Source organism: Cryptomeria japonica, chromosome 4, assembly GCF_030272615.1.
Source record: "Cryptomeria japonica chromosome 4, Sugi_1.0, whole genome shotgun sequence".
In the NCBI taxonomy this organism is placed as follows: domain Eukaryota; kingdom Viridiplantae; phylum Streptophyta; class Pinopsida; order Cupressales; family Cupressaceae; genus Cryptomeria; species Cryptomeria japonica.
The window spans coordinates 747,292,591-747,317,417 of NC_081408.1; the positions used below are offsets into that span (position 1 = coordinate 747,292,591).

Sequence of the window (24,827 nt, forward strand, 5' to 3'; positions counted from 1 at the left end):
TACCATATGTCTCTTCTATATACCCATAAGGATCAAAATTCTCCCTTGAGGCAAAGAACGTGAATGAATATGAAGCCAACTCCCTCTCTGCATCATCCAAGGCTAGAGCATTAGGACATACCTCAACTGAATTCCCCAATATGATGGGCATGGGAATTCCATTTCTATGCCTGTGTCTGAATGCCTTTGTATAGTCTGCCAATTGCCTAGTCACTTTGAGTAGCACTATCCTGTCTGTCGGATACCTCGGCAACATGTAGGGAGGTGAAGGGCACCCATGAACTCTGATATATGTAAATTTTGGAAACTGGATGAACCAAGCACCATACCTCTTTACAAGCTCTTGTGCATCCTGAGATAGCCGATTGTGAACCCCACCTTGCAATATCCTGGTGATGTTCATCGTGAAGGTATCATTGACTAACTTTTAGTCACTCGCAGGTGGATGATGCAAATGAACATAAGAGTCACAAACTCTCACTTCTCCGGGTCCTCTTCCGATCACTCCTCTGTGAGGTAGTCTTGCATATTCAAAACTCCTGATCAAGGCATATATGACGTATGAGCTCATGTGGAATGACTTGGTAGGCTTTAGTCTTCTTAACTGCATGTCCAAGCAATGGCTAATAATTCTAGCCCAATGAATTGTTCCTTTTCCTTGAACTATCACTTGGATGAAGTAGAACATCCACTTCTCAAAATAGAAGGCTTGAGGGGCCCCTGTAACTCGATTGAGCAAAGTTATCAAATCTTTGTACTCTTCCTGGAAGTCAATCCTATGTGGTGTGTTGGGAATCTTGCTCAGGCGAGGACGACTTTTGAGTAACCAATTCTTATTGATGATTCTCAAGCAAGTGTCTGGATCATCTTTATACATTGATCTGGCTCCTTCTAAGCTTTTGTAAATCATATCTTTATGCTCTGGAAGATGGAGAGCTTCACTTATAGCCTCCTCTGATAGGTAAGCCAAAGTGTTTCCTTCTTTGGACACGATCGACCTTGATTGTGAGTCGTAATGGTGGGCACACTCGATCATCAGCTCATGGCATTGGACTGCTGGAGGGAAACCGGCCGCTTTGATGATGCCACTTTCAATTATTCTCTTTGCGATAGGTGATGGCTTTCCAATGTAAGGGACCTCTCGAAACTTCTTCACACTGAAGTTTCCCAAGTTGGTATCTCCAATGTTGCTCCATTTGGACACGACCTTAGTCTCCAATTCTTCACTCCTCTGATCTTCCTTCATGAGAGCTGGACGACTGGTGGATGCTCCTACCTTTGGGGTCGCCATCTTGACACCTACACAACATTTCATAATGAGTAATATATTTTGCAACGGAGAAAGGAAGATTGAAGATTTTAATTAGGAAACTTCATGATAAATCTTGAGTTATCATTTCCTAATTAACTACATTAAATTTAGGATTTTCAAAACAAAACGCAAAATTTAAATCTTCAAAAAAGGTGCCAAGGTGCTTACGCCATACCTCCACTTGGGAATTAATTCTAAAAAATGATGCAAAAATAGGAGAATTTTGGCTAGGCAAAATGTAGATCGAAGTCCTCCCTTTAGCAAAATTCGCCTCCTTGGGTCTTCACAAGCATCAACTTCACCACCTCTAGCCTTCAACACTTGAGGTAAATTTGCTCCAACTAGACCAGATTTCGCACTTTCTCCTTGTTCTCTAAATCGCACTTGAAATAATGAGTGAATGATTTGAATAATGAACAAACACACTCCAAATATATAGAGCGCTCACCACTTTACCTCTCCATAGGCCGACTTGGCAAAATAGGCTCCAAAATAAATAAAATTAAAAAAAGGAAGAGGCCGACTTGATAAAATATTAAAAATGATACCTCAAGCACTCTATTTTTTAATTTTAATTTAATAATAATTAATTTTAAATGCCTTAATAAAAAAATCGATTTTCTAAGGCTCAAAATTAATTATTAAATACCAATGCACCTTTATTAAATGCCAATTTAATTAATTTTTCAAATATCCCAAAGTTAGTGAATTTGGCATCTAATGCGATTTGGAAGATGTTAACGCCCAAGCATGGTAAAAAAAATGAATGCCAATAACTTCGCTCTGGTCCCTTGGAGAGGGACAGGAGCACTTTTGCATTTTAAAACTTGCATTCCTCACTTTTTACGTTCAAAACTTCATCTAGGCGTTTTAAAATGGCATTTTCAATAGGAGTCTTCAATTTAATTCACTTGATCTTTAGAAGGAACGTGCCTTAGGACATTTTCGCCCTGGTCCCTTGGAGAGGGAAAGGAGCACCTTTTCACTTTGTCCTCAATCCTTTATCTTTTAATTGCCAATTCACATTGTGGGGTTAGCAATGATCCCTTTCGTCCCTTCAATGCATGTTCAACTTGTTTTTTGCAAGGCAAAATTGATGTTCTAGAGATTTTCGCCCTGGTCCTTCAGTGAGGGACAGGAGCGCTTTTTGCATTTGGCCTAGGATCATCAAGTTTTTGGAGTCGAACCTTTGTTCATCATGATTTAGAAGACCTTTCCAATCTTGCTCAACTTTGCCTTAGCATAATCTCGGAGGGAAATTGTTGATTTTATAAAAATCGCCCTAGTCCTTCAGTGAGGGACAGGAGCACTTTTGAGTCCATTGCGCAAATTCTTGATCATATCAACCTCAAATTACCCTCAAGGCGTAGAACATCATTCCCCACTCCTTCTTGAGTCCTGGAAACAAAAATAGCATTTCAAAAATGTAAGGTAAATGGGCATATTTGGAAATTTCGCCTTGGTCCCTTGGAGAGGGACAGGAGCACTTTTTGAAAATCGCTATGGTCCCTTGGAGAGGGACAGGAGCACTTTTTGCAATTGTCATCAAAATTTGCAACTCTTGTATCTCAATTCCACCTCGAAGCATCTTAAACATCATTTCGAACTTTTGCCTTGGTCTAGATTTGTCCAAAATTGGTGAGAAAGACTAAATAACATGTTTTTCGCTCTGGTCCCTTGGAGAGGGACAGGAGCACTTTTGAAAATCGCTCTGGTCCTTCAGTGAGGGACAGGAGCACTTTTGGAATTCCAAGCCAATTTGTCCTTTGCTAGTCTTCCAAATTATCTTCAATAGATAAATCATGCCTTCTTTAATTCATTTCAATCACGAAACTTGCCTTGCCTTTGCAAGAAATTTGCATTTTTAGAAAATCGCTTTGGTCCCTTGGAGAGGGACAGGAGCGCTTTTTTGCATCTTGGAATATTTCTTTGTCTTTTAAACCTTCAATCACGTCTAAGGCATAAAACATCCTTCGTCCTTCTCATCCAAGCCAAGTTTTGCTTTAAAATCTCAAACAAAGAAGAGAATTTTGAAAAAACGCCATGGTCCTTCAGTGAGGGACAGGAGCACTTTTTGTCATTTGGGTTGATTTCCTCGTTTGTTGACCATTCAAATTATATTCAATGGACAAAACATGCTTCCCTTGATCTCTTCAAATCATAAAATCATCTTGATCTTGCAAAAATAATGCAAATTTGAAATTCGAGCTCCAGTCCTTCAGTGAGGGATGGGAGCACTTTTTGCCCTCTAGACCAAAACGCTTCATCTTTCATCATGAAATTCTTTTGCTAGGGAAGATTTCACCTTGTCACACGCCATGAATAAGAATTCAAGTCCAAAGAAGGTCTAAAAATGTGTATATGAAGAAAATCGCTCTGGTCCCTTGGAGAGGGACAGGGGCACTTTTTGTCTTCCTAGACAAAAACTCCATCATTTCGTCGTCTTCGATCGAGTCTGGACGCATTTTCATGTTCATTTCATCCTTCACCATGTCTTTGATGTTTCAATTTGACCAAACAAGGCCAGGAATGACTCAAATAAGCCTTTTCGCCCTAGTCCCTTGGAGAGGGACAAGAGCGCTTTTCTCTTAATCCTTCAAATTTCATCATTTTCGTGCCTTCAAAACCCTTGAAAGTATCAAATCACGCCCAATTATCTCTCCTGGAGACCCTACACAAAACAAAATTAGAAAAGTCAGTGACAAATATGCACTAAATAACATTTTCGCCCTGGTTCCTTGGAGAGGGACAGGAGTGCTTTTATCCTTTCTGGCTAATCCATCCAAAATTTAGGTCTCCAATCACTTCACCAGGCAGAGTTAGATCATCTTCAAGGCCAGGAACCAGTCGGTTTTAGGCATCATTTTGCCTCCAAAAATTGATCAAAATTTACCTAGGCAAAACACAATTTCATCTTCAAAAAACTAACATTTAGACAAATTTGGATTTTATCCCAAAAAAATCCTGAATCTAGACCTAACCTGAGACCTATCTGACCTTCCTGACAGGCTTACCTTACTGTCTCAATCCCAATCCTCGAGAGGATGCTTAATAACTTTCAAAATTTGACTGGACTCGGCTTAAAAAACATTCAAAAGGAACCCCTAGGGTTTAGCCCTAGCCCAGACAAACAACTCACTCACTCAAAACCCTAAAAGCTAAGAGAAAAACAGGCAAAACAAAAAGCGAAAAGAGGGGGTCCCCATTCTAATGGGGCGATGTGTGAAATGGTCACAACAAGTCCTGATCCTGAAATTTGACTAAGTCTGAAAGTCCTGATCCTGAAATTTGGCTAAGTCTGGAATGTCCTGATCCTGAAATTTGACTAAGTCTAAAAACTAAAAATCCTCCAAAAACTAGATTTTGCAATATAGCTCCTAGAGGTCTGAAACCACTCTCAAACATCCTGAAAGTTATATCACTTATACTTAAATTTTATATTCCATAAAATTATCCTGACGGAGAGTTCAAAAAGTCAAATTTCGCTCTTGACCCTTGCTAAGGGTCCAAAGAGAAATTCATTATAAACTTCGTTTGCCACCTTGATTGAACTTGAAACCTTTTTTCTGGCCTTGAAAACGATCTTACCTTGCCTTGTGAAGTGATTTGAAACTTGAAGATTGAGCAGTTTAGCCTAGATTGTGAAATTCGCTCCTGACCCTTGCTGAGGGTCCAGAGCGAAAATTTTATTTGAGCCTATTGTCACTAATTTTGGCTAAATTTTTATGTGCAGGGTCTCCTGGAAGGAAGGTTGAACATCATTCAAAGGTTTGGACGCTTGCAAATTGATGAATTTTGGGCAATAAAAGCAAAATCGCTCCTGACCCTTGCTAAGGGCCCAGGGCGAGATTTTGATTTCCTTCATTTTGCAATGGAAAGAGACCAAGTTTTGATCATGAATGGAAAATAAATGACTTTCTCCACCCCCCTGAAGAAGTTTTGACTTGAAATGATGAAGGACCTTGTTGAAAACAGAAAAATCACTCCTGACCTTCAAAGAGGGCCCAGGGCGAAAATCTTATGGAGGTCATTGCTAGCCTTATTTGGTCGATTCGAGATGTCAAAGGCATGGTGGAGGATGAAATGAGCATGATAAAGTATCCAAATTCAATTAAAGAAGATGAGATGAAGGAGTTTTGCCCAAGAAAGGTAAAATCGCTCCTAACCCTTAGAGAGGGTCCAGAGCGATTTTCTTTATGTGCACATTTTTTGACCTTTCTTGGACATGAGAACTTATTCATAGCATGAAGCAAGGCGACATCTTCCTTGGCAAAGAAATTTCGAGATGAAAAGTGAGGCATTTTGGTCCAAGTAGCAAAAATCGCTCCTGACCCTCAGAGAGGGTCCAGAGCGAGATTTTCGAAAGTGCACTATTCTTGCAAGATCAAAATGATTTTTATGATTGGAAGGGATGAGGGAAAGCATGTTCTACCCGTTGAATATAATTTGGATGATCAACAAAAGAGGAAATCAACCCAAAATCAAAAAATCGCTCCTGACCCTCAGAGAGGGCCCAAGGCGAAAAACTTAATATAGGAACTTTTCATCCAAATTTGAGGAAAGCCAAGGTTAGGCATGGGTTTGAAATAATGTTTAAATTGCCTTAAAGTGAAAAGAGATTGTTGAGAGTTAGTATTTTGAAGGCAATTACAAAAATCGCTCCTGACCCTCAAAGAGGGCCCATAGCGATTTTCCAGGATTCTCTCCTTTGTTTGAGGAATTGAGACAAAATCTTGTGTGGATAGGAAGAGGAGATGATGTTTTATGCCTTGGAAGCAATTTGGAATCCAAAAGATGAAGGAATATGCCTAGAATCAAAAAATCGCTCCTGACCCTTGCTGAGGGTCCAGGGCGAAAATCACAAAAAATTGCATGTTTTCCTCAAAATTGTGCTAAGGCAAGGATAGGGTAAGGCAAAGAGACCTCCAAAAGCATGATGAATGATGTTTTGCCTTTGAAACTTGATGATTTTTGTCAGAAAATGAAAAATCGCTACTGACCCTCAAAGAGGGCCCAGAGCGAAAAGGATGAAAATTCTCATTTTTCCTAACAACAATGAAGCAAATTTGGGTAGAGTGCTAAAGCAAGGTCATTGCCTAGTGGCGAATAAGGTTTTAGTGAAAAAGGATGGAGAATTAAGCCCAATATGCAAAAATCGCTCTTGACCCTTGCTGAGGGTCCAGGGCGAAAAACATCAAACTTGCACTTTTTCCCCCAAATTGGATAGAGCAAAGTCTGGAGGTCAGTGAGGAAGCCTATTTAAAATGTCTTGAAGAGATTTTTGAACATTGAAAATGCTAATTTTGAGCAAAAAATGGAAAATCGCTCCTGACCCTCAGAGAGGGTCCAGGGCGAAATCATCATGGAGTTTAATCAAGCCTTGTTTTGAAAATTAATATTCTCCAAATTGCATTTGATCGCCAGAATTGCTAATTTTGAGGCATTTGGAAAATTAAAATTAAATTAGCATTAAATTAAAGCATTTTGGCATTTAGTAAATTGATTTTAAGCCTTAGAAAATCGAAATTTATTTTGGAGGCATTTAAAATTAATTTTTAATAAAGCGCTCAAGGCCTTATTTTGTTTTTATTAGCCAAGTCGGCCCCTTTTTTGAGATTTTACTTATTTTTTACCTCCTTTTTGCCAAGTCGGCCTAGAGGGAGCAAAGGGGTGAGCACTCTATATATTGGAGGAGTTTGTTTCACATTTCAAATCATTCAATCATTTCCTTAAGTGCGAAATTGGAGAACTAATTGGAGGAGCGAAATCTGGCTTGCTTGGAGCGAATTTCTTTCAAGTATTGAAAGCTAGAAGGAAGTGGAGTTTATTCTTTTCCAAGCTAGAGGAGGCACAATTCGTTCAAGAGAGGGCTTTGATCTACACTTTGCCTAGCGAAATTCATCTATTTTTACATCATTTCTTAGAGTTTAATACTCAAGAGGAGGTATGGCAAAATCATCTTGACACCCTTGTTTAAGGTTTGATTTTTAGACATTTTTTTTAGGAAAGTCTAAGTATTGCATGGTTAACTAGGAAATGATAACTCAAAGATTTATCATGAAGTTTCCTAATTAAAATCTTAAATCTTCCTTTTAAGTCTAAATTCTACACTTCAAGATATATTACTAATTGTGAAATGTTGTGTAGGTGTCAAGATGGCGACTCCAAAGGCAGGAGCATCTACTAGTCGCCCGGCTCTCACCAAAGAAGATCAAGCAAGGATAAGGGCGACCTCTTCCAATCCAGCATTCCAAGGCGAGGTACATCATCATCCTGCACATCAAAGACGAAAAAAGTTAGAGCAAGGGTTCGTTGAAGAAGCAGATAGTTTCAGAAGAGTTAATTAAAGCTAGCTTCTCAGCAACATCAAATTGGCATCAACCAAGTGTTAGACGAGGTGGCATCCTAGTCATCACTCCTCCAGTCGAATAGGTCCACCTCAGCGTGTCCAGATTCAATGTACCTAACTCATGGGAGGTGGCACAAACTTCGATGTACCTACCCCAGCTATCCATTGGTCGATTTTTCCAGAGAAAACATGTGTCCTAAAGATGTAATTTTATCATGGGTCAAGCATTAAATGTTATGTAATGGTTGTAACAAACCCTAATTAGGGTTTTCATTATTGAATCTTGGCCATTGATCTCAAATTGATCTTAGCCATCGAATTGTATTGTGGGCACTATATAAGCCCCAGCTCTTCATTTGTAAAGGCTAATAGAAAAGAGAGAGAATAATAGAAGATAGATAGAGAGTAGTTAGAAGGTGAATAGTCAGTTGATAGAGTAGCAATTAGAGTAGAATAGGAGGACAAGGCAAGAAATTGTTGCCATTGATTGTAAACAAACTCCATTTTCATTGAAGTAATGGTGAAGTGTGTCGTTTCTTGCAATATGCATAGTTTCTTGTTGAATCTTCAATTCTAGATGGTAGATGATTAGATCGAATGAAGGAAATTGTTGAATGCACCTGTGTGGGATCCGTCTAATCCAAACCACTAGCCTCTTGCTGATGGTAAGTGCACCTTGCGTGGTCAACTGGAACAAATGAGCTTAATCATAAGTCGTTACATGTCTATTGTTTCATGCATTTTCTTGAATGGTGATCGTCAGATGGTGTATGATTTAAACATATTAGAAGCATCCCTTAGAAGATCGCACTGAGTTGGTGTTGAATTGTTTAGCCTGATGGTGAGACCCAGCCCAGTAGGAATCCACCTAGTCATTCATCCATCTTCTCGCATTCTAGGTAGTAGAGTAGACTTCCTAAACCTTGTATCTTTTGCCATTTATTTGTCTTCCAATTAGTTAGTAGGACTTGTGATTCTAGCAAATCAGACGTTCAGGTCATTGAGTGTAAGTCCCCTTGTGATTCCAACAAATCACATCATACCACAGAGAGCTTATCCACACGTAGAGATCCTACAAAAAATAACCTTGAAGTCATCCCGATTGATCCTTTTTGCGACATCTTCAGCATTCGAAGACTTTACTCAAGAGAGGATAAGATACTTCGGTATTTTATTCTGTGTTTGCATGTGCATAAAAAACACATCAACACATACTTAGACAATTTCTTGACACAAATTGGAAAATTCAAGGAAGACATTCAACACGTTGAGGTGGCGCCTCGTCACCTTCCAACCAATCAGATTACTCCAAGTCAGCATGTCCAGGTTCGATGAACCTGACTTACCCAGAGGCTTCTAGAAGGGCACACTTCACAATGCAACAACCTTCTATTTTCATTGATGGTTCACATTTAGCAAGAAGGACAAGTGTCCCAAATGTAATTGGTCGAGGGTAGTTAGTTTTGGAAAACCCTAATTAGGGTTTATAGCTTTCAATCTAGGCCCTTGATCACTATTTGGTCTCGGCCGTTCATTTATTCTTGAAAACTATATAAGCCTACCTCCTCTCATTTGGAGGGGGTGAGGTTTTTGATGTATTGTTGCTTAAGGTCATTTCCAGATAATATATTGCATGTGCGTCGCTTTGTAATCTCTATTATTTGAATGGTTTCAATTGCCTCAACACTTAGTTAGAATTAATCTAGATTTGCTTTCATTGTTGTTAATTTGAATGAAGGATTTGGCAAGTGTCAATTGATGGTGTATCTCCGCTCATACTTTTGGTAAATGGATGATTTCCATCCTACCGTGTAAAGTTAGTCTGAGCCCATCCCCTATGCATGCCAATATCTCTATCATAAGCACAACCCATTGAAGATTGCACCGGCCTTGTGTAGTTGTCCCTAGTGTGGTGAAGCAAGGTTTGGTTTCTCGAGAACACCCAATTGATACCGTCTCCAGAATTCGTAGGATTAGATTAGCCTTCCTAAACCCTATCTCTTTTCCCCTTTCTTTCGAAAGTCTAAATCCCAGAAAATCCCAAAAAAAAAAAAGAAGAGGAGCCTAAAATTGCTAAATCCATCGAAGTCCAACAGTTCAAGATACTTGTCAAACGTATGTCCCCCTTGAAATTTCAGCATACACTACCCAAGAAGCTACTCCACTAAAGTCGCTTGTCCGCACATATAGACCTTGGAATCAGTAATGATTTTTCAGGAGAGGATAGAATACCTTCGGGTATCCTATCCTAATGTTTGGTAGATGATAAAACAAACAGCAACAAGTAGTAAAAAAGATTTTCCGGTACCTTCAAGGCACAACAAATCTTGGTTTATGGTATCTTAAGGATGACAATTTTGAGTTATGTACATATACAGATTCAAATTGGGCAGGAAATGTAGATGACAAAAAGATTACCACTGGCGGTGCATTCTTTTTTGGCAAAAGGTTAATTTCATGGATAAGCAAGAAGCAGACTTGTACATCATTATCTACAGCAAAAGCAAAATATGTTGCAGCAGCAACTAATTGCACTCAGGTATTATGGATCAAGCAAATGTTGAAGGATATCAAGTGATCAGAAATAAGTCAGAGAATTAAATATTTTAATCTTTAATTAATTTTTGTTCTCATATAAATGTAATAACCTTTCAATATTGGATTGTCTTTTCGACTTCCGATGTAAACATAAATGTGGTGACTGTTCAACTTCTTTGAAAGCTTATAAAGAAGCCCAATTCGAATCCAATTGCAAGGAGTTGGAGAGTTATGGAGTTACAGAGTTATAGGCATACGCTCCTTCACGAGATTGCCTAAATTGTACAGGCTCAGGCATACAACTCTCTTTTACAGAGTTTGCCCAAATTGGATACATTCCAGGCATACAACTCTCTTTTACAGAGTTCGCCCAAATGGGATAAATTCAAGGGCACACAACTCTCTTTCACAGAGTTTGCCAAAAAAAATTGTATGGTTCTTACATATTTTCAGTGAAATGAAATTTTATATGATTTGTTATGTGTTTACAATACCACAAATTCTGCTTTGGGTATTGTCCTCTGAATTGACAAAATAATTCAAATCATCAAGGTAAAATGCAAAGAACCGATAATTATTCATTGTGATAATTCAGCAGCAATTGATATATCAAAGAATCCGGTATTTCACTCTTAGACAAAGCATGTTTCTATTAAGTACAATTTTTTGAAAGAGAATGTTGAAGCAAATAAAGTGAGATTGGTTTATGTGAATACTAAAGAGCAAATTGCAGATATCTTTACAAAGCCTTTGCCTAAGGAAACATTTGAATATCTTAGAGAGCAGCTTGGGGTAATTTCCCCACCGGCAGAGACTTGAATGATGAAGTTTGGCATCAAACCGGCAAGAACTAACAGAAAAATATTTTTCCAGTCTTGATGAAGGAGAGCTACTTCTCAGGGGGAGTAGTTAGTTGTATGTTAAGTTCTGATTTTTTATTCTTAACTGCTTTGGCATTTGGTGTCAAAGGGGGAGAGATATCTATGGAAAAACTTTGTACTTTGGGGAGAGATGAACATTCTACTTGGAGAGATGTATTTTGGTTTTGATTTCTGGTATTGATCTATTTTGGGAGATTGTTGGTTTGTTAGTATTTGGCATTCTATTTTTGGCACTTAGATGTTTTTCCATCTAGTGTTGCCATCAATGCCAAAGGGGGAGATTGTTGGTATTATGGATGACTTCGTCATGTGTTGCATTGGTTTTGTCATTGATGTCAACACTTATCTTTCTGGAGGTCTACATTGTTGATTTGGCACTCTGGTTATATTGGTTTATTGTTGAACCGGCACATTGTGGTCCTGGCATGGATATTGGCTTATGCACAGTCATCGGTATATGTTCATCAGCAAGATATATGGTTCACCGGCAGTGATGATGACTTGTTATCATCTAGAGATCACTTGGTTATGTCGAAGACATGGATTGGATGTTTGGATTTGGTGTTTTTGCTTATCGGTCTAATCGGGTTGACATATTTGCCTTTACCGCCAGATAGGTCTAGGTTATGGACCGGTACAATTCCAGATCAGCCAAGCACGTTTTGGAAATGGCTTATTGATTGGATAATGTGTAAATGTATTGAGTCGACATATTGTATCGCATCAAGACTTATTTGTAATTGATTTAAATTGAAATATGTCTAGGGAGCCAACCTCATGTTAAGGTCTTAAGGTTTTTTATAAATAAATGTAAGATCTCATTTTGAAAGATGTAACAGGAGTGTGTGTGAATATTGAAGAGCGAAAATAAGCAGATCCTTGTGCGAATCGCGTAGACATTATCTAAAGGTTGAAGGAAAGGTTATGAAGATATTTGGCACTCATGATCAGAGCTTAAACCGGTACTGAATCCAGCATTGCATATGCTATTCTGAAGCAGTACATTGTCATTGGATATAACCATCCAACTATAGACAGTGTGACTCCTATTTTGTGATTGAGCGCTGAGCTCTAGGCAGTTGGCCTTTCTGCATGTGCAGACCTCATTTGTATACACTTACTATCTGCAGTAGTATCATCTGATTGTGGGTAAGGTTTCCCACCGTGGTTTTTCCCCTTACAGGGTTTCTATGTCAAAATCTTTGTGTCATGTGTTGTGGATGTTGTTTCTCTTTTTGTTTCATGCATTAAGTTATACCGGTACTGCTATAACTATTAATCTATTTTACAGGCATTAAGTTTGTTTTACCAGCACTAAGGTTTAAGTTGGAATAATTTGTTTTGGGTTATAATTTATTGTAAACTGGTTCACAACTGATTCACCCCCTCCCCCCCTCTCAGTTGTCCTTCCCGGTTCCTAACAATGTAAGGGTCTTTGTGACCTATTTGGACCTATTTGGAGCATGGGAGTCATAGATTAGGTTTATGTTCAATTTGGAGCAAAATTGTCAAAGTTGACAAAAGAGTTGTCCAGCAACTTTTAAGTTTGTAAGGGTAATTATGTGTTTGTTGTTAAAATGAGTTATAAAGGTGGTAATAACCATGTGGAGGCTTGGAAGGCATTATAAAAGTCTTCTACACGTTTGGATATGGCTGGTTGATGGATGTAATGAGCAAAATATCAATAAAGTTGTGAATTTTCTGCACTTTCTTGCATTTCTCAGACGTGACAGTCTGAAAACAAGTGTTTTTCTTATCCAAAACTCATCTATCTGCATTCTAAAGAATTTGGCAATGATAGAGGGGTGAATACTGAGTATTCCTGTTTTTGTTTCATTTCTTTTCATCAAGTTTTGAGGGAGTTCCTCTTAATTTTTGTAAAAACAGTCAAAACCCTGCCCTAGGGTTTGTTGAGACATTATAAAATGTAAATAGCCTCCATTCCATGTGATCAAGGGCCAAAACTTTGTGGAATGGAGGGCAAATATATGTATTTTAGTTTCCTTTTTGTTGCAAGGATTCATACATGATTTTGGGATGTGCAAACAAAGAGAAAGTTGACTGAAATTGTGTCTCAGTCTAGGACTGTGTTGGAGGAGTTTTGGTTGGACAAAGTACATTGTGAGACCTTGGAAGGTCAAGTGAGGGTTGTGGAGAATGTGTTAGGGTTCCCTTGATGTGGAACAAGGGTTGTCAAGTTGGGAAAACAATCCAAATGCACAAACTCATTGACTATCCTAAAATTGCTAGTGGCTGTCCTAGTTTGACAATTTAACAAGAACTTGTGTTTATGAGTTTGAATGCTGGTTGGTTTTGTAGTTGGAGTTGGTGAGTGTTTGGGCAGACCCTATTGAGTATTTAGAAGCCTTTGGAGGCACTGAGAAGTGGAAAAGAAACCTTAATATATGGCTGTCCTAAACATGTTGTTGACTGTCCTAAAAACAGGGAGTTCTCAATGAACATTCTTTTGTCATTTTGGGAGGTTGGGTGGGTAGAGAGAATCCAAAGTGAACCTGTCGATAAGCCTTTTAGGATTGACAAGGGAGTTATGTGTTTGTGAGGAATACTTGTGGCAAGTTGTGAAGTTTGGAACTAGTGGAAAGTGGGAGTCCTAGTTGGGGCAGCCTTGGTTGTGTGAGTACCAAGGAGACTAATGGTGTTTAAATGCTATGAAGCATGGTTTGGGGTTTAAGAGAGTTGAGTATGCATGGAGGAATGTGTGTGAGTGGTTGGATAAGGGATTGAGAAGCTTGGGTGAGTTTTGGGCTATTGTAGCCTTGTGAGTGGAACAAGAGCTTTGTGAGTGGATTTGTGAAGTTATAGAAGACTTAGTACCTATTGGTTAGGTAAGTTGAGAGAAAGAAATCTCCCTAATGTGGTTTTGGTGAAGATGCTCTGCATCACTTTTGAAGATATAGCCTCCTACTTTAAATTCATCATCAATACTCAGTAAAGAAAATATACAACAAAAGTCAAGCAGGTTATACCTATCCAATAAATTTTGTTATCTCATGGACCTCCCTCAAGGTAGGAGCAAGATGCTATGCCTATTCTTTTATATGTTCATTTTGTGCATCCTCATTGAAACCCTTTTCTTCCTTGCCAACCTTTGCTACATCAATATATGTGCATCTTCTTGCTTTATGACTTAGTCTCAAAATGCACAGTTTATTATTGGATCTTTACTCTTTACTCTTCCTTGGGGCTTTTGACCATCCTAATTCCGATCTTTCTTTTTTTCCCTTCAAACTTCTTGTGACCTAATCACACATCACCCCATTCCAAATGGGGACCCCCTACATTTTTGTCCACTTGGTCTTTTGGTTGTGGTTTTTTGGGTAGTCTGGCAACAATTTCTTCAATCTCCTTGAGTCCCCAAGTGGTTTGGTAAATTTGACTAAGTCTAGAAGTGTTTTTGGTGAAATTTGGCTGTCTAGAAGCATTTATTGTCTATTTTAGGGTTTTTATCCTTCAGACTTAGAAATGAAGTCAATAATCTAGGGCATAATGAAATTTGAGTTGAGCATAGAAAAGAGAATCCTTCGAGGAAGCTACCAATTAAATTTGAGCGATTTTTGAGGACGTAAGTTTCATTGTGGCTTAGATTGGCAATGGGCAAAGCACTTTTTGAGTTTAAACAAACTTACTATTTTTAGCAGTGTCAATTTTTAGTAAGTCTCACTATGTCCCGGTTTGCCTTAATTTGGTGTTTGGAAGAACTTACTATTTTGAGTAAGTCTATTTTTGGAAAGTTTGTGTTTCTGAATATCTAGTTCTAAATTCGGAAAAGTAGAAAAAAAAGCAAGTTATCAAATTTCGTCAGTTTGGAAATACTCCTCATATAAACAAGGCATGAAAAAATCTATCCTGGGCGCATTTCCCAAGGATGGAAGGATTATTCCAAAATTCATACATTCCTTCACCAGGCCCCAGAGTGCTCAGTCAACTTCCTTGGGCACATTTCCCAAGGACAGGAGGATTATTTCAAAATTCTAAAATTCCCCCCTCACCCAAAGTGTGCCAAGACTCCCTCCTTGGGCGCAAATCCCAAGGCAAGGAGGATTTTTCCTTGAGGAAGAAATTATTCCCTAACCCCTCAAATGTGCCTAGACATTATGGATTTTTCATTAATGAAGCGTAACTCAAGACATTATGGAAGTTCCTATTTTTGAAGTCAAATATGACGAGCGTGGTCCACCGAAATGACAAGTCATCTCCCCCTCATTAAGGAAACATGAAGTGTGATTGAAATGGAGTTAATGTAGTTGCTAAAATTGTCTCATTGCCAACTTAGCAACTTGGTGAACAAATTTTCTATTTAAGCAAGGCTTAAGATTTCATTCTTCACATCACCTTTTGAGAATTCAACCAAGAGCAAGACGTGAAGAATAGCTAGGGCGTGGTTTTTCATCATCTAGAAGTTCTTATTTTCAGAGTTTTTTTTAATTTATTCCAAGTCTAGAATATGCCGCATGGAATACTTCCATTAGTGGGTTTTCAAAATTTCCTTATCATGAATTTAATGTTAATTATTTTGTTTTGCAGGAATGGCAGAGTCAAGCAAGGTGGCAAACACTTCAAGGCAGACGCAGATCAAGAATGAATAGAAAGTATTCCTCCTCAAGTCAAAGATTATTTCAAAGTGGAGGGAAGTAAGTGACACCAACTTAGGAACATTCATATTGGAAGAATTCAAAAAAAGGATATTTGGTTACAATGGACATCCTCCGTCAACTATTGCCGAGAAGATAGTTAGAAGCACAATCACTTGTACAACACTACTTCTTTCAAGAAAGTGACACCTTCACCATGCACATTGTCAGATCCTTACAAGGAGGTATTCAGACAAGGTTATCAGGAATAGAGGAAGTTGGTAAAGAAGTATGGGGCTTGGTACATTCAGTTTCCAAGATTTACTTACATTCGGGTCCATGGATTCTATGCTTTGCCCTATAGGCTCCCAAGATACCCAACAAATAGAATGGTGCTATTGGACAAGATAGCTAACTGCATATGACAAGATTTAAAAAAAGAAGGGCAGGCTCGAATTTTCGATTGTCATGGGAGATTATGACAATTTATGCCCATTGTTGGCAGCAGCGGAGAAGTCAACGGATGAACTCCTATACTACCCACTTACACCCCACAACGCAAGATCGGATTTCAATCTCTATGATAAGATAAGAATGGTGGTTGGCACAAAACACAAGTACAAGATAGATCTAGAAGATTATTGGGCTAACGCCAAGGATGATTATGAGATCAAGAAAAGAATGTTTTCCAAATTGCCTCTTAAGTTGATAAGAATATGTGAAATCATCCAAATGCCAGATCAGATAGAAGATGTGAACACTGCCCACCCTGATTATGAAAAAGAAAAAGATAAGCCAATTCAAGCACCTAATTGGTCAAAATCAGAAGTTATTGATCTGGAAGTACTAAGGCAGCCAGTTATGAAATTCACGAGGCACTGGGTTAAACGTCACATCAATAAGTTGAAAGCAAAGAACGCCCACCTAACTTACAATTTGATGGGAGACTTGGAATCCCAAGATCAGGCCAAAGAAGAAGCAATTCCACAAGAAAGGACAGAACATGGAAAGAAGAAAAGTATTCTCGGGAATTCGCAAACGAGGAAAAGGCGAGAGGTTCCAAGGGAGGAACCACAATAGAAGAGGCAAAGGTTAGAACAAGCACAATCACCTAACAACTCTTCAAGTGTGCAAGAAGTTGACATCTCTACAAGGTAAGTAACAAGAGATCAGCCATAGGAAGAGGACCAAGTCATTTCGCAAGCACAGGATATTCTTAGTGTCAATGCTTTCTGAAGGCCCATTCAATAAAGAAATGAAGGACAAGAATTTCGTCCAGATACAAAACAACATGTTCAAGATTGTTACAGAGAAACAAAAATGGGAGACTTAGGACCCCTTCAAGAGTTGTCACATCCCACTTGTGCACTAACTATGTTTAAGATTCTTTCATGTTATGTAAATGTCATTTTGATTATGAATGAGTAGATTTAGATGCATATGTTAGGTTAAATTATATACATGTTATGGATGAATGTTATTAATACAAGATTATTGGCTAACTATAGGTGTTTGGTAGTTGATGCAGGACCGTCATCCTCCGAGGAGGAGGAAAAGCATCATCAGGTATGGGATACCAAAGAGCTGTGAATCACATTGCCATTTGAACCTAGAAGGTGATGACTTGGTAAGGTAAGTCAAGGGATTTTACCTAGTCTTGTGTGAGCGAGTCTAAGCTAGTAAGGTCAGCCTAATAGATGAGTAGGTTTGGTCTCGTTCGTCTTTAATCACCTTGGTATTAATCTCTTAAATTTAGAAATGTATGCTTGTTGTGGATAATGGTATTAAGAACAAAGTATAAGAGCATATGTTCTTTTTAAAAAAAAATTAATTATGAACACGCAAATATAATATATAGATATATATATATATGGTTGGGAATATAAAATACGTAGATAAGTAGGTGTGTATTTTTACACACATACTTACCTACCTATTAGTGAAACCCAACATATATATATATATATATATGCACTGTCATCAAAGACAGAAAGAAAGCCAGCACAAATCCACACATAGCAAAATAAGTGAAACAAGGATTCATTATACTGTCAGGTTAATCAATAGGAATGATTGCATTGGCCCCTTGGGCCAGGGATACAACAAAGTTAAATTATACAGTCTAGCATCAATTATTGATGATTCAAACTTAGTGTATCTACCTCTTCCCACCTAGTCTTGTGGGAAGTTACATTCACATGGCCTCCCACTTGTCCAAACCCTATCTGCAAGAATCCAATGATTCTTTGCACACTGTCTCTTGCAACTCTGTCTTTTCTCTGTTGTCATCCAAATCCCCATGCCCTTTGTTTATAGGCATCCCTTATGACTGAGGTTCTACCACCAACATAGCAATTCAGCTGAAAAATAGAAATGGGGTGAAGACTTAGAGGAAGTCGAAAGCAATTATAGGTAATACTCTCTGATTGTGAAGTTCTTTTCATGCATCTCCAATTTAATATGTTCATTAAGAGTTGGCAGATTACACAAGGTTTGCAATATGTAGGTTTAAAATTACCAAATAGATAAATGTCAAGAGAGATAAAATAAAGTGATTATGTATTGGTGGTAACAGATGTAGCATCTGGTGGTGTTGTGAATATAGCATCCAGTGGTTGTGAATATAGATAATATCAAGCTGTGATAGAGATGCCACATTTTCCCCTCTTTGATGATCTCTTCTACTCCCTTAATAAAAAACATAAATCAACTATCAAACAGGCTCAACAAAATCAGCTAAAAATTTTACATTAGCACAAGAACACTCTTCAAGATCAATTTTCTCACTTCAACTCCAATCACAAGATGAAGATTGTCTCCAAGATGCATGGATCACTAATTTTAAGAGACTAAAATGTGTTCGGTCACCCTTGATACATAATAGAGATCAGATGGGCCTGTGTCCCTTCATTCAAGAGTTGACTCAAAATACGACAGGTTTCTCAATAGGGTTCCTACTCACAGGTCTTACTGTCCTCTCATCACATCATCTTTTTATAGCATACAAGAGACAGTCTGTATCATCATCATAATCAATTCTATCACTATCATTCGGTTAAAAAGGACGCCATACAGGAACAAAACTAGAGCAACATAACAATTGTCCTGAACAGTTTTTCTTTAACCTTTTGAATATTATAGGTAGATAACATTGTCCCGGCCTGGCTGCCACTTTCACTAGCCCTCCTCCAAAGGCTTAATTTCCATTTCGAGAGTTCAACAAACAATGTGGAGCTCCAATTTTAATCTCTCTTTGGGCAATTCTTGCATCTTCCTATGCTTATTGTACCTGGGGTCCTATTGTACTAAAATTGTGCACAGCATTCAATTGTTCTTCCCACCAATATATTTTGTCTATACTCTGAGTACTTATTAGTTACCAAAGCACATTGATAAGCAATTCATTTCATTTCAAAATGACATTAAGCATGCAGGAAAAATGTATGAAAGAATGGCTACAGCGAATTGAAAAAAGCTCCTTATGAAAGGTTTGCTAATCAACATTACAAGATAATAAGCAAAAGCAGGTATTGAACTCTGGACAAATAAGCAGAATATATATTGAGCCAAGCACGTATACAATAGTAAATAATACTCACAAGCAGCTCTTCTGGGGAACATCACTAGTTTTTTCTTGCATCATTGACAGGTAAGATTCCATCTCCAATCAAAAAAGGGCACAAAGATAAATCTTAATTAAAAAGATTAGCTAGATTTCTAGTTTGATTCTTTTAGTGAGGGAACTAAATTTGACAAACTTAAACCAATAAATAACCTTCAGCTATTCTCTTTCATCCCGATAATGGTTCATGGAGCGTGACCAAAACATTGATGAAAAAATTCTTACACAATTGAATCCAGAAATATATTACAATCAATGAATAACCTTTCTTTGGTCAGAAAATACATGCTCAAAAGATCAGCATTAATGAGTTCATAACATCATGACAAAGGAATCATGCACTTACCAAAAGCAGGCGGGCTCCTAGCCAGAATTGTTTTGGTGAAGGAAAAGGGTACAGTAGACGACCAACACCATATACAGCCACTGCAAAGAAATGTACAACCAAACTCAGTGGCCTTGGATTAAGGCCAGAAAGCAAGGCTACAGGTCCAGAGGAAAACACGCCTCCCAAACTTAAATAGTCAAAACATGCTTGTTGCATCTCTTTCATCGCCTGATCAGGTGAAGCACAGAAGACCTTATACAGAGCACCTGCCAATGTATTTATGGTTGATGCAACAGGCTGCATAAGATGTAATGAAAACTCCCTGGAATTAGTACCAAATAACAGAAAAAAAAAAGAATATTTATATAAAGAATAAAGCTAGCTACAGAAGTACTTTAATGACGAGCTCATGGTCTAGGAGGATACTGTAAGCATTAACAGGCTTTTTGTATCTATAAAATTGCAACAGCATTTTTTTGCACAAAATAATTCTTCACATTATTTGTACAGAAAAAAATTGTCCAGCCATGACAAGTACATACCTTGCGTAGAGTGTAAAATGATTCCACATATTCACAGAGTGCTGAAGCATCATGAAGATTACAAAGAGGTTTAAAAAGCCTTTCAAGAACCACAATGTCAGACAATGCAACGGTCATTCCTCCACCAGTTAACGGATGCCTCATATTGAAAGCATCCCCCAGTAGAAGAGCTCCAGGCCTAGGCAATGGTGAGGCTGGCATGATCTTGTTTGGCATAGTTCGTATGTTCCCACTTTCTATAGCAGCTAAGAATGGTGTTTGTAGTTGCTCTGGAAGCTGAGAGATTGCATGACAAATTTAGAGAATTCTCATACAACAGCTCTCACCATATTAAGAAAGAATACTTAATAAAAATAGGATCTGTCAATTCTTTTGTCCACTTTTTAGCATCCACTGCATACAAATAAATACAAAGCCAAGCTTAAAAGACAAAAATAAATGTGTCCAACTTCTATCTGATACCTGAGGAGCCACCACAGTTCGTAAATATTTTGCCATTTCTCCGCTGGCAACAGATGGAACCTTTTGTCCCGGTACATCAACTAAGCAACGAACCTCTGTGCTGCTAATTGGATAGAATAAAATAGGAGAAGGGTCTGCTAATATGACATGTCCATGATTAGGGTACGGAAGCTCACAGTTTTCCAGCACAAGACCCACAAAACATGAAGGAACATCTACCTGCATATAAATTCAGCAAAAATATCAGTTGTGATAAGTGCATGGCCTGTTTTTGTGATAGAAAAAACAGTCCTACTTTTCCTCAGAAGGAAAAAGGGATTTAGAATAAAATTGTCTTATATCAGGCATATGTTCTCATTGTAAAATAAGATTTTGCTTCTGGTACCTATATGGAAGCTTTTCATTGAGTCCAACATAGTCATCTACAGAGAATGCAACTCTAATATTTAACAAGTTTTTAGACCTCTTCCTCCCACTCTCTACCCTCTGATTAAGAAAGGGTAGCCCTAGCACAATTATTGTGCCAAATGCTTCAGCCAAGTTTAAGGATATTGTTTGCATTTTAAGTTGTCAGTTTGGGTATGCCTCTATGGCATTTTATTTCCCTGGGTTCGGTACTGATGTACTATATATATAGTAAAAATTATTTAGTACTGGAAACACATTTGACACTTGACTTTTCTAGTCGATACATTTAACAAACAATGTCTCTAAACATTTGTTAAAAACTTTTATTAATTTAATTATAATATGGATAAAAGAAGAGCCCTCTGGATTTAAAAAATTTTATAATTATAATAAAATAAATTAATCTAGTCTCTGAAAAGAAAAAGAAAATTGTATTTACCAATGTTCCATGGCATCGCATGACGGGGGAGCATGGGAACTGGTCTTGGGGATGGGGGGACCAAGGGCCTAGACTTGGGGAAGGCAGGGCTATGGCAGGGGGATGGTGGCAAGGGGTAGACATCCCGGAATCTCCTAACAATCTCAAAGGACATGAAATCATTCCAATGGAAATGATGAACAGTGAAATAAAGAAAGGAGGAAATTATCCATATGTTCATGTTCTTTAAAATAAATCTTTTGTCTGTACCCTAAATGACTAAAAAGTATCTGATGTTGAATTTGATGAAGACAAGTGCCTTATTAGAGATAAAACCGAAGATTACCAAACTGCAGGAGTGGCATGAGGAGAACGATCTGTATAAATCCATGGCCATTCCTGCTGTACGATCTCTATTTGTAACTAAATTTGTTGATATCAAATTTCAATAAAATATGGTGTTTCAAAATAAATCTGTTTGTATTTTTTTTTTTAACTTTATTACTGAAGTGACATGAGAGACACCTGGGTGTCTCTAGTTTGCTCAGGAAACTCAACAGCATCCTTTGAGCATCCCAGGGATGTACTCAAGTCTCTGTGGAGTCTCCAAAAAGGGAAAATCCCAAAAAACGTTCCCTCTTTGAGATAAACATCTAGGAAACATCCCAAAAAAAAGTGGCCGCAATGGCAGGACAGCAGAGAACATTTTCCCAGAGTATCCATGTGCTGGGGATGTCCCCAACCTGAAAACATCTAGTTTTTGAGGGAAATGCATCCTCATGGAACGCACTATTTACAAATAAATAAATTTACTTCCTAAAAAATTTTAAGATAGCTGATATATAAATATATTAGAATCATGCATATGTGAATGTGATGTAACTACAAACAGTCCTAATTAAGACACTTTAAATGCTATACTTGAATTGCATTCACTAAAGCAGCACAACTTTCCAAACATGAAAGGTGCAGATTCAATCCAAGGAGCCCACAGTGCATTCCATAGAGCCCAGAGTAAATGAAGTGCATTGCATAACGCCCAAGGTGCATGAATACCACCACTTGCAAAAATTCTCTTTCATGTTTGGAAATTTGCACAATTTTAGCAAACATCCAAGATAAATGTCTTAACTCAAGAAGCTGTAAAAATAAATGGTTGGACCCTCTAGCACATAACATGAAAGAAGAAGCTTCTAAGAGATGAAGCAAGTACGACAAATGCTCTACTTGATCTGGGTCAGATGCCTATGTGGGTGTAGTCAGGGCATCAAACTCCACATCTAAAAGGGTAATTTTAAAATATTGTCTTTTATAGTTTGGACGCTTTTTTCCCTGCATGTATAGAGTTCATCCAAGGCAAGATCCTGCTGCCCCAGCTACCCTTTGGGTGCATTTTCAGGGTAATTGAGCTAGCAAAGCAAGGCCATGCCATAAACATCCCGCTTCCATTTGGTTTGTCGATGGGGGCCCAAATAGAAGAATTTGGTAGCATAGAGAAACATGGGATGTCACATCTTCTTGCTCCAAATTTGAAGGTTGTTATCATCAATGGAGACAAAGTCGAGGGCTGAAATCACCAATGAGAAAATTTGTTAAGTAACTTAAAACCCTAAAATACAACAAACAGTTTAATCTGCATGTCTTCCAGCAAAATAAAAAGCTTCTCAGTTTTACCACTTTGAGTTAGGCTGCCAAACCTTCCTTTGCATAGTTGGCTCCCTTCTTGTCTGAAGAGTATTGGTGAATCACTCCGTAAGTTATTTTTATATCTTCTGAAACACCTAAACTATCTTATAAAACGTTTGGAAGTAGCAACAAAATTTTGAAATGATGGGTTTTGGATGCCATAATTATTTTGGTTTCAGACACTTGTTGGATCCATGTTCTGGTAAGAAAAAGAAAGCTCCTAGTTTGGCTTCTTGGTGGGAAGAAGCAATACCTTATCATCAGATTGTTGATGGCCTATCCCCTGGCTGATGCTCCTATTTCAAAAGATACAACTTCCTTAGGGAAGCCTCTTGAGGGTATCTTCCCTTCTCCTGCTGGAGATTCAACTTTGGACCTGAATTATTCATCTCCCAAAATGCATGTATCTCAGGCTGAGGAGCTTTTGATGCCATTGGCTGATCAGTTGAAGTCTAAAAGTGTAGCTCGGTCTATACCCCTTTGTGTGCTTCCTACAGAGAAAATTCCTAGTTCCCCTGTGCCTGTCTCAAAGGTTGTGCTTTGCTTTGGTGGTAGATTTTCCCATTGCTGAACTGGATGGGGATTTAGATATGGTTCAACAACTATCTTCTACAAGAAATCATTTTCAAGAAAGCAAGCCTCATTTCAGATGATTCTGAGATCTCAAAAGAAAACAAGGTTGGAAGCATGTCTAGTGTTGTGTAGCTTTTAAACAATTGTTATGTTTTCTTTGTTCCCCATTTGAAAGTGTCTAAGCATTTAGCATTGTTATATTTTCAACTTTTTAGGCTCTTCTATACATCTAGGCCTATTTGTAATAATTTTTATGCAATGGAGTCGACTCCAATAGACCCACAGGAATAAAATACAAGTTTTTAACTGAAGATGTGGAGTAAGGTTAGACAAACCTAAGTAATGCCCAATGCAGAAAAAGAACAATTGCAGCCTCTCAAAAAGGTTCCCTTGATGGAACATATGGTGTGAATCTGTCCTTAGCAGCTAACCATTTAAGTCCATGGACTAGTAAATTTACAGGTATTGATATGATGATTAGCAACAGGCTGCAAATGACTCTGAGATTGGAACATCACTTATGTGAACAGAGCTTGTGAGGTGACAGGAGAGGAGCGGCAATTCATGTTTTCTAGTAAAGTACACAACTGTTTTCTCAATAGCTGCATTGAAAACATGCCCTCTATCAGAACCTTGTAAAAATCCTTTGCAGACTAATCAGAAAAATAAATGTGACAGTTCATAAATGATAATGAATCTCTGCAGATTGCTCCAATGTGACTCATCAGCAAAGAGAAATTGATTTTGGAAGGTTTTAAGTTTTTTCTAAACTTTGTTTTTATGGTAATAAACTACATAAAGGTCCTTCTAGAAGCTCTTACAAAGCCCTCAGTTTTGTTCTATGTTTCCGGGTCCTTCACCTAAAGGCCCGATGTGGGTGCAGGTGCAGTGTGTGTCTGGGTGCGATGCCAATTTGGCACCAGGTTCACCCAAGGTGCCACCCAGGTGCCCATGCGATACCCTAGGTGAACCTGGGACATACCCAAGCACATAGATGAACTACTCGCAGAAAACTCACCAAGTTTTTCTCTGAGGCAGGTATTTACGCCATTAACTCGCCGAGATTTTGACAAAAACTCGGACGCTCAGTTTCATATGCAGAAAGCGTAAAAAAAA

General features: G+C 38.2%; 1 protein-coding gene across 2 annotated transcripts in view; it reads right to left on the bottom strand.

The window, feature by feature from the left end:
• The window catches only part of LOC131076685 (squalene monooxygenase SE1), a 58,236-nt gene that overhangs the window by 25,693 nt on the left and 7,716 nt on the right, over positions 1-24,827 (bottom strand). For both annotated transcript variants that reach the window (XM_058013985.2, XM_058013986.2), the window contains 3 exons: positions 20,627-20,845; positions 20,165-20,440; positions 19,641-19,919 (listed from right to left, as the gene is read on the bottom strand). In XM_058013985.2, coding sequence (XP_057869968.2) covers positions 19,641-19,919; positions 20,165-20,440; positions 20,627-20,845 — 774 coding nt within the window. The remainder of the gene's footprint in view (positions 1-19,640; positions 19,920-20,164; positions 20,441-20,626; positions 20,846-24,827) is intronic.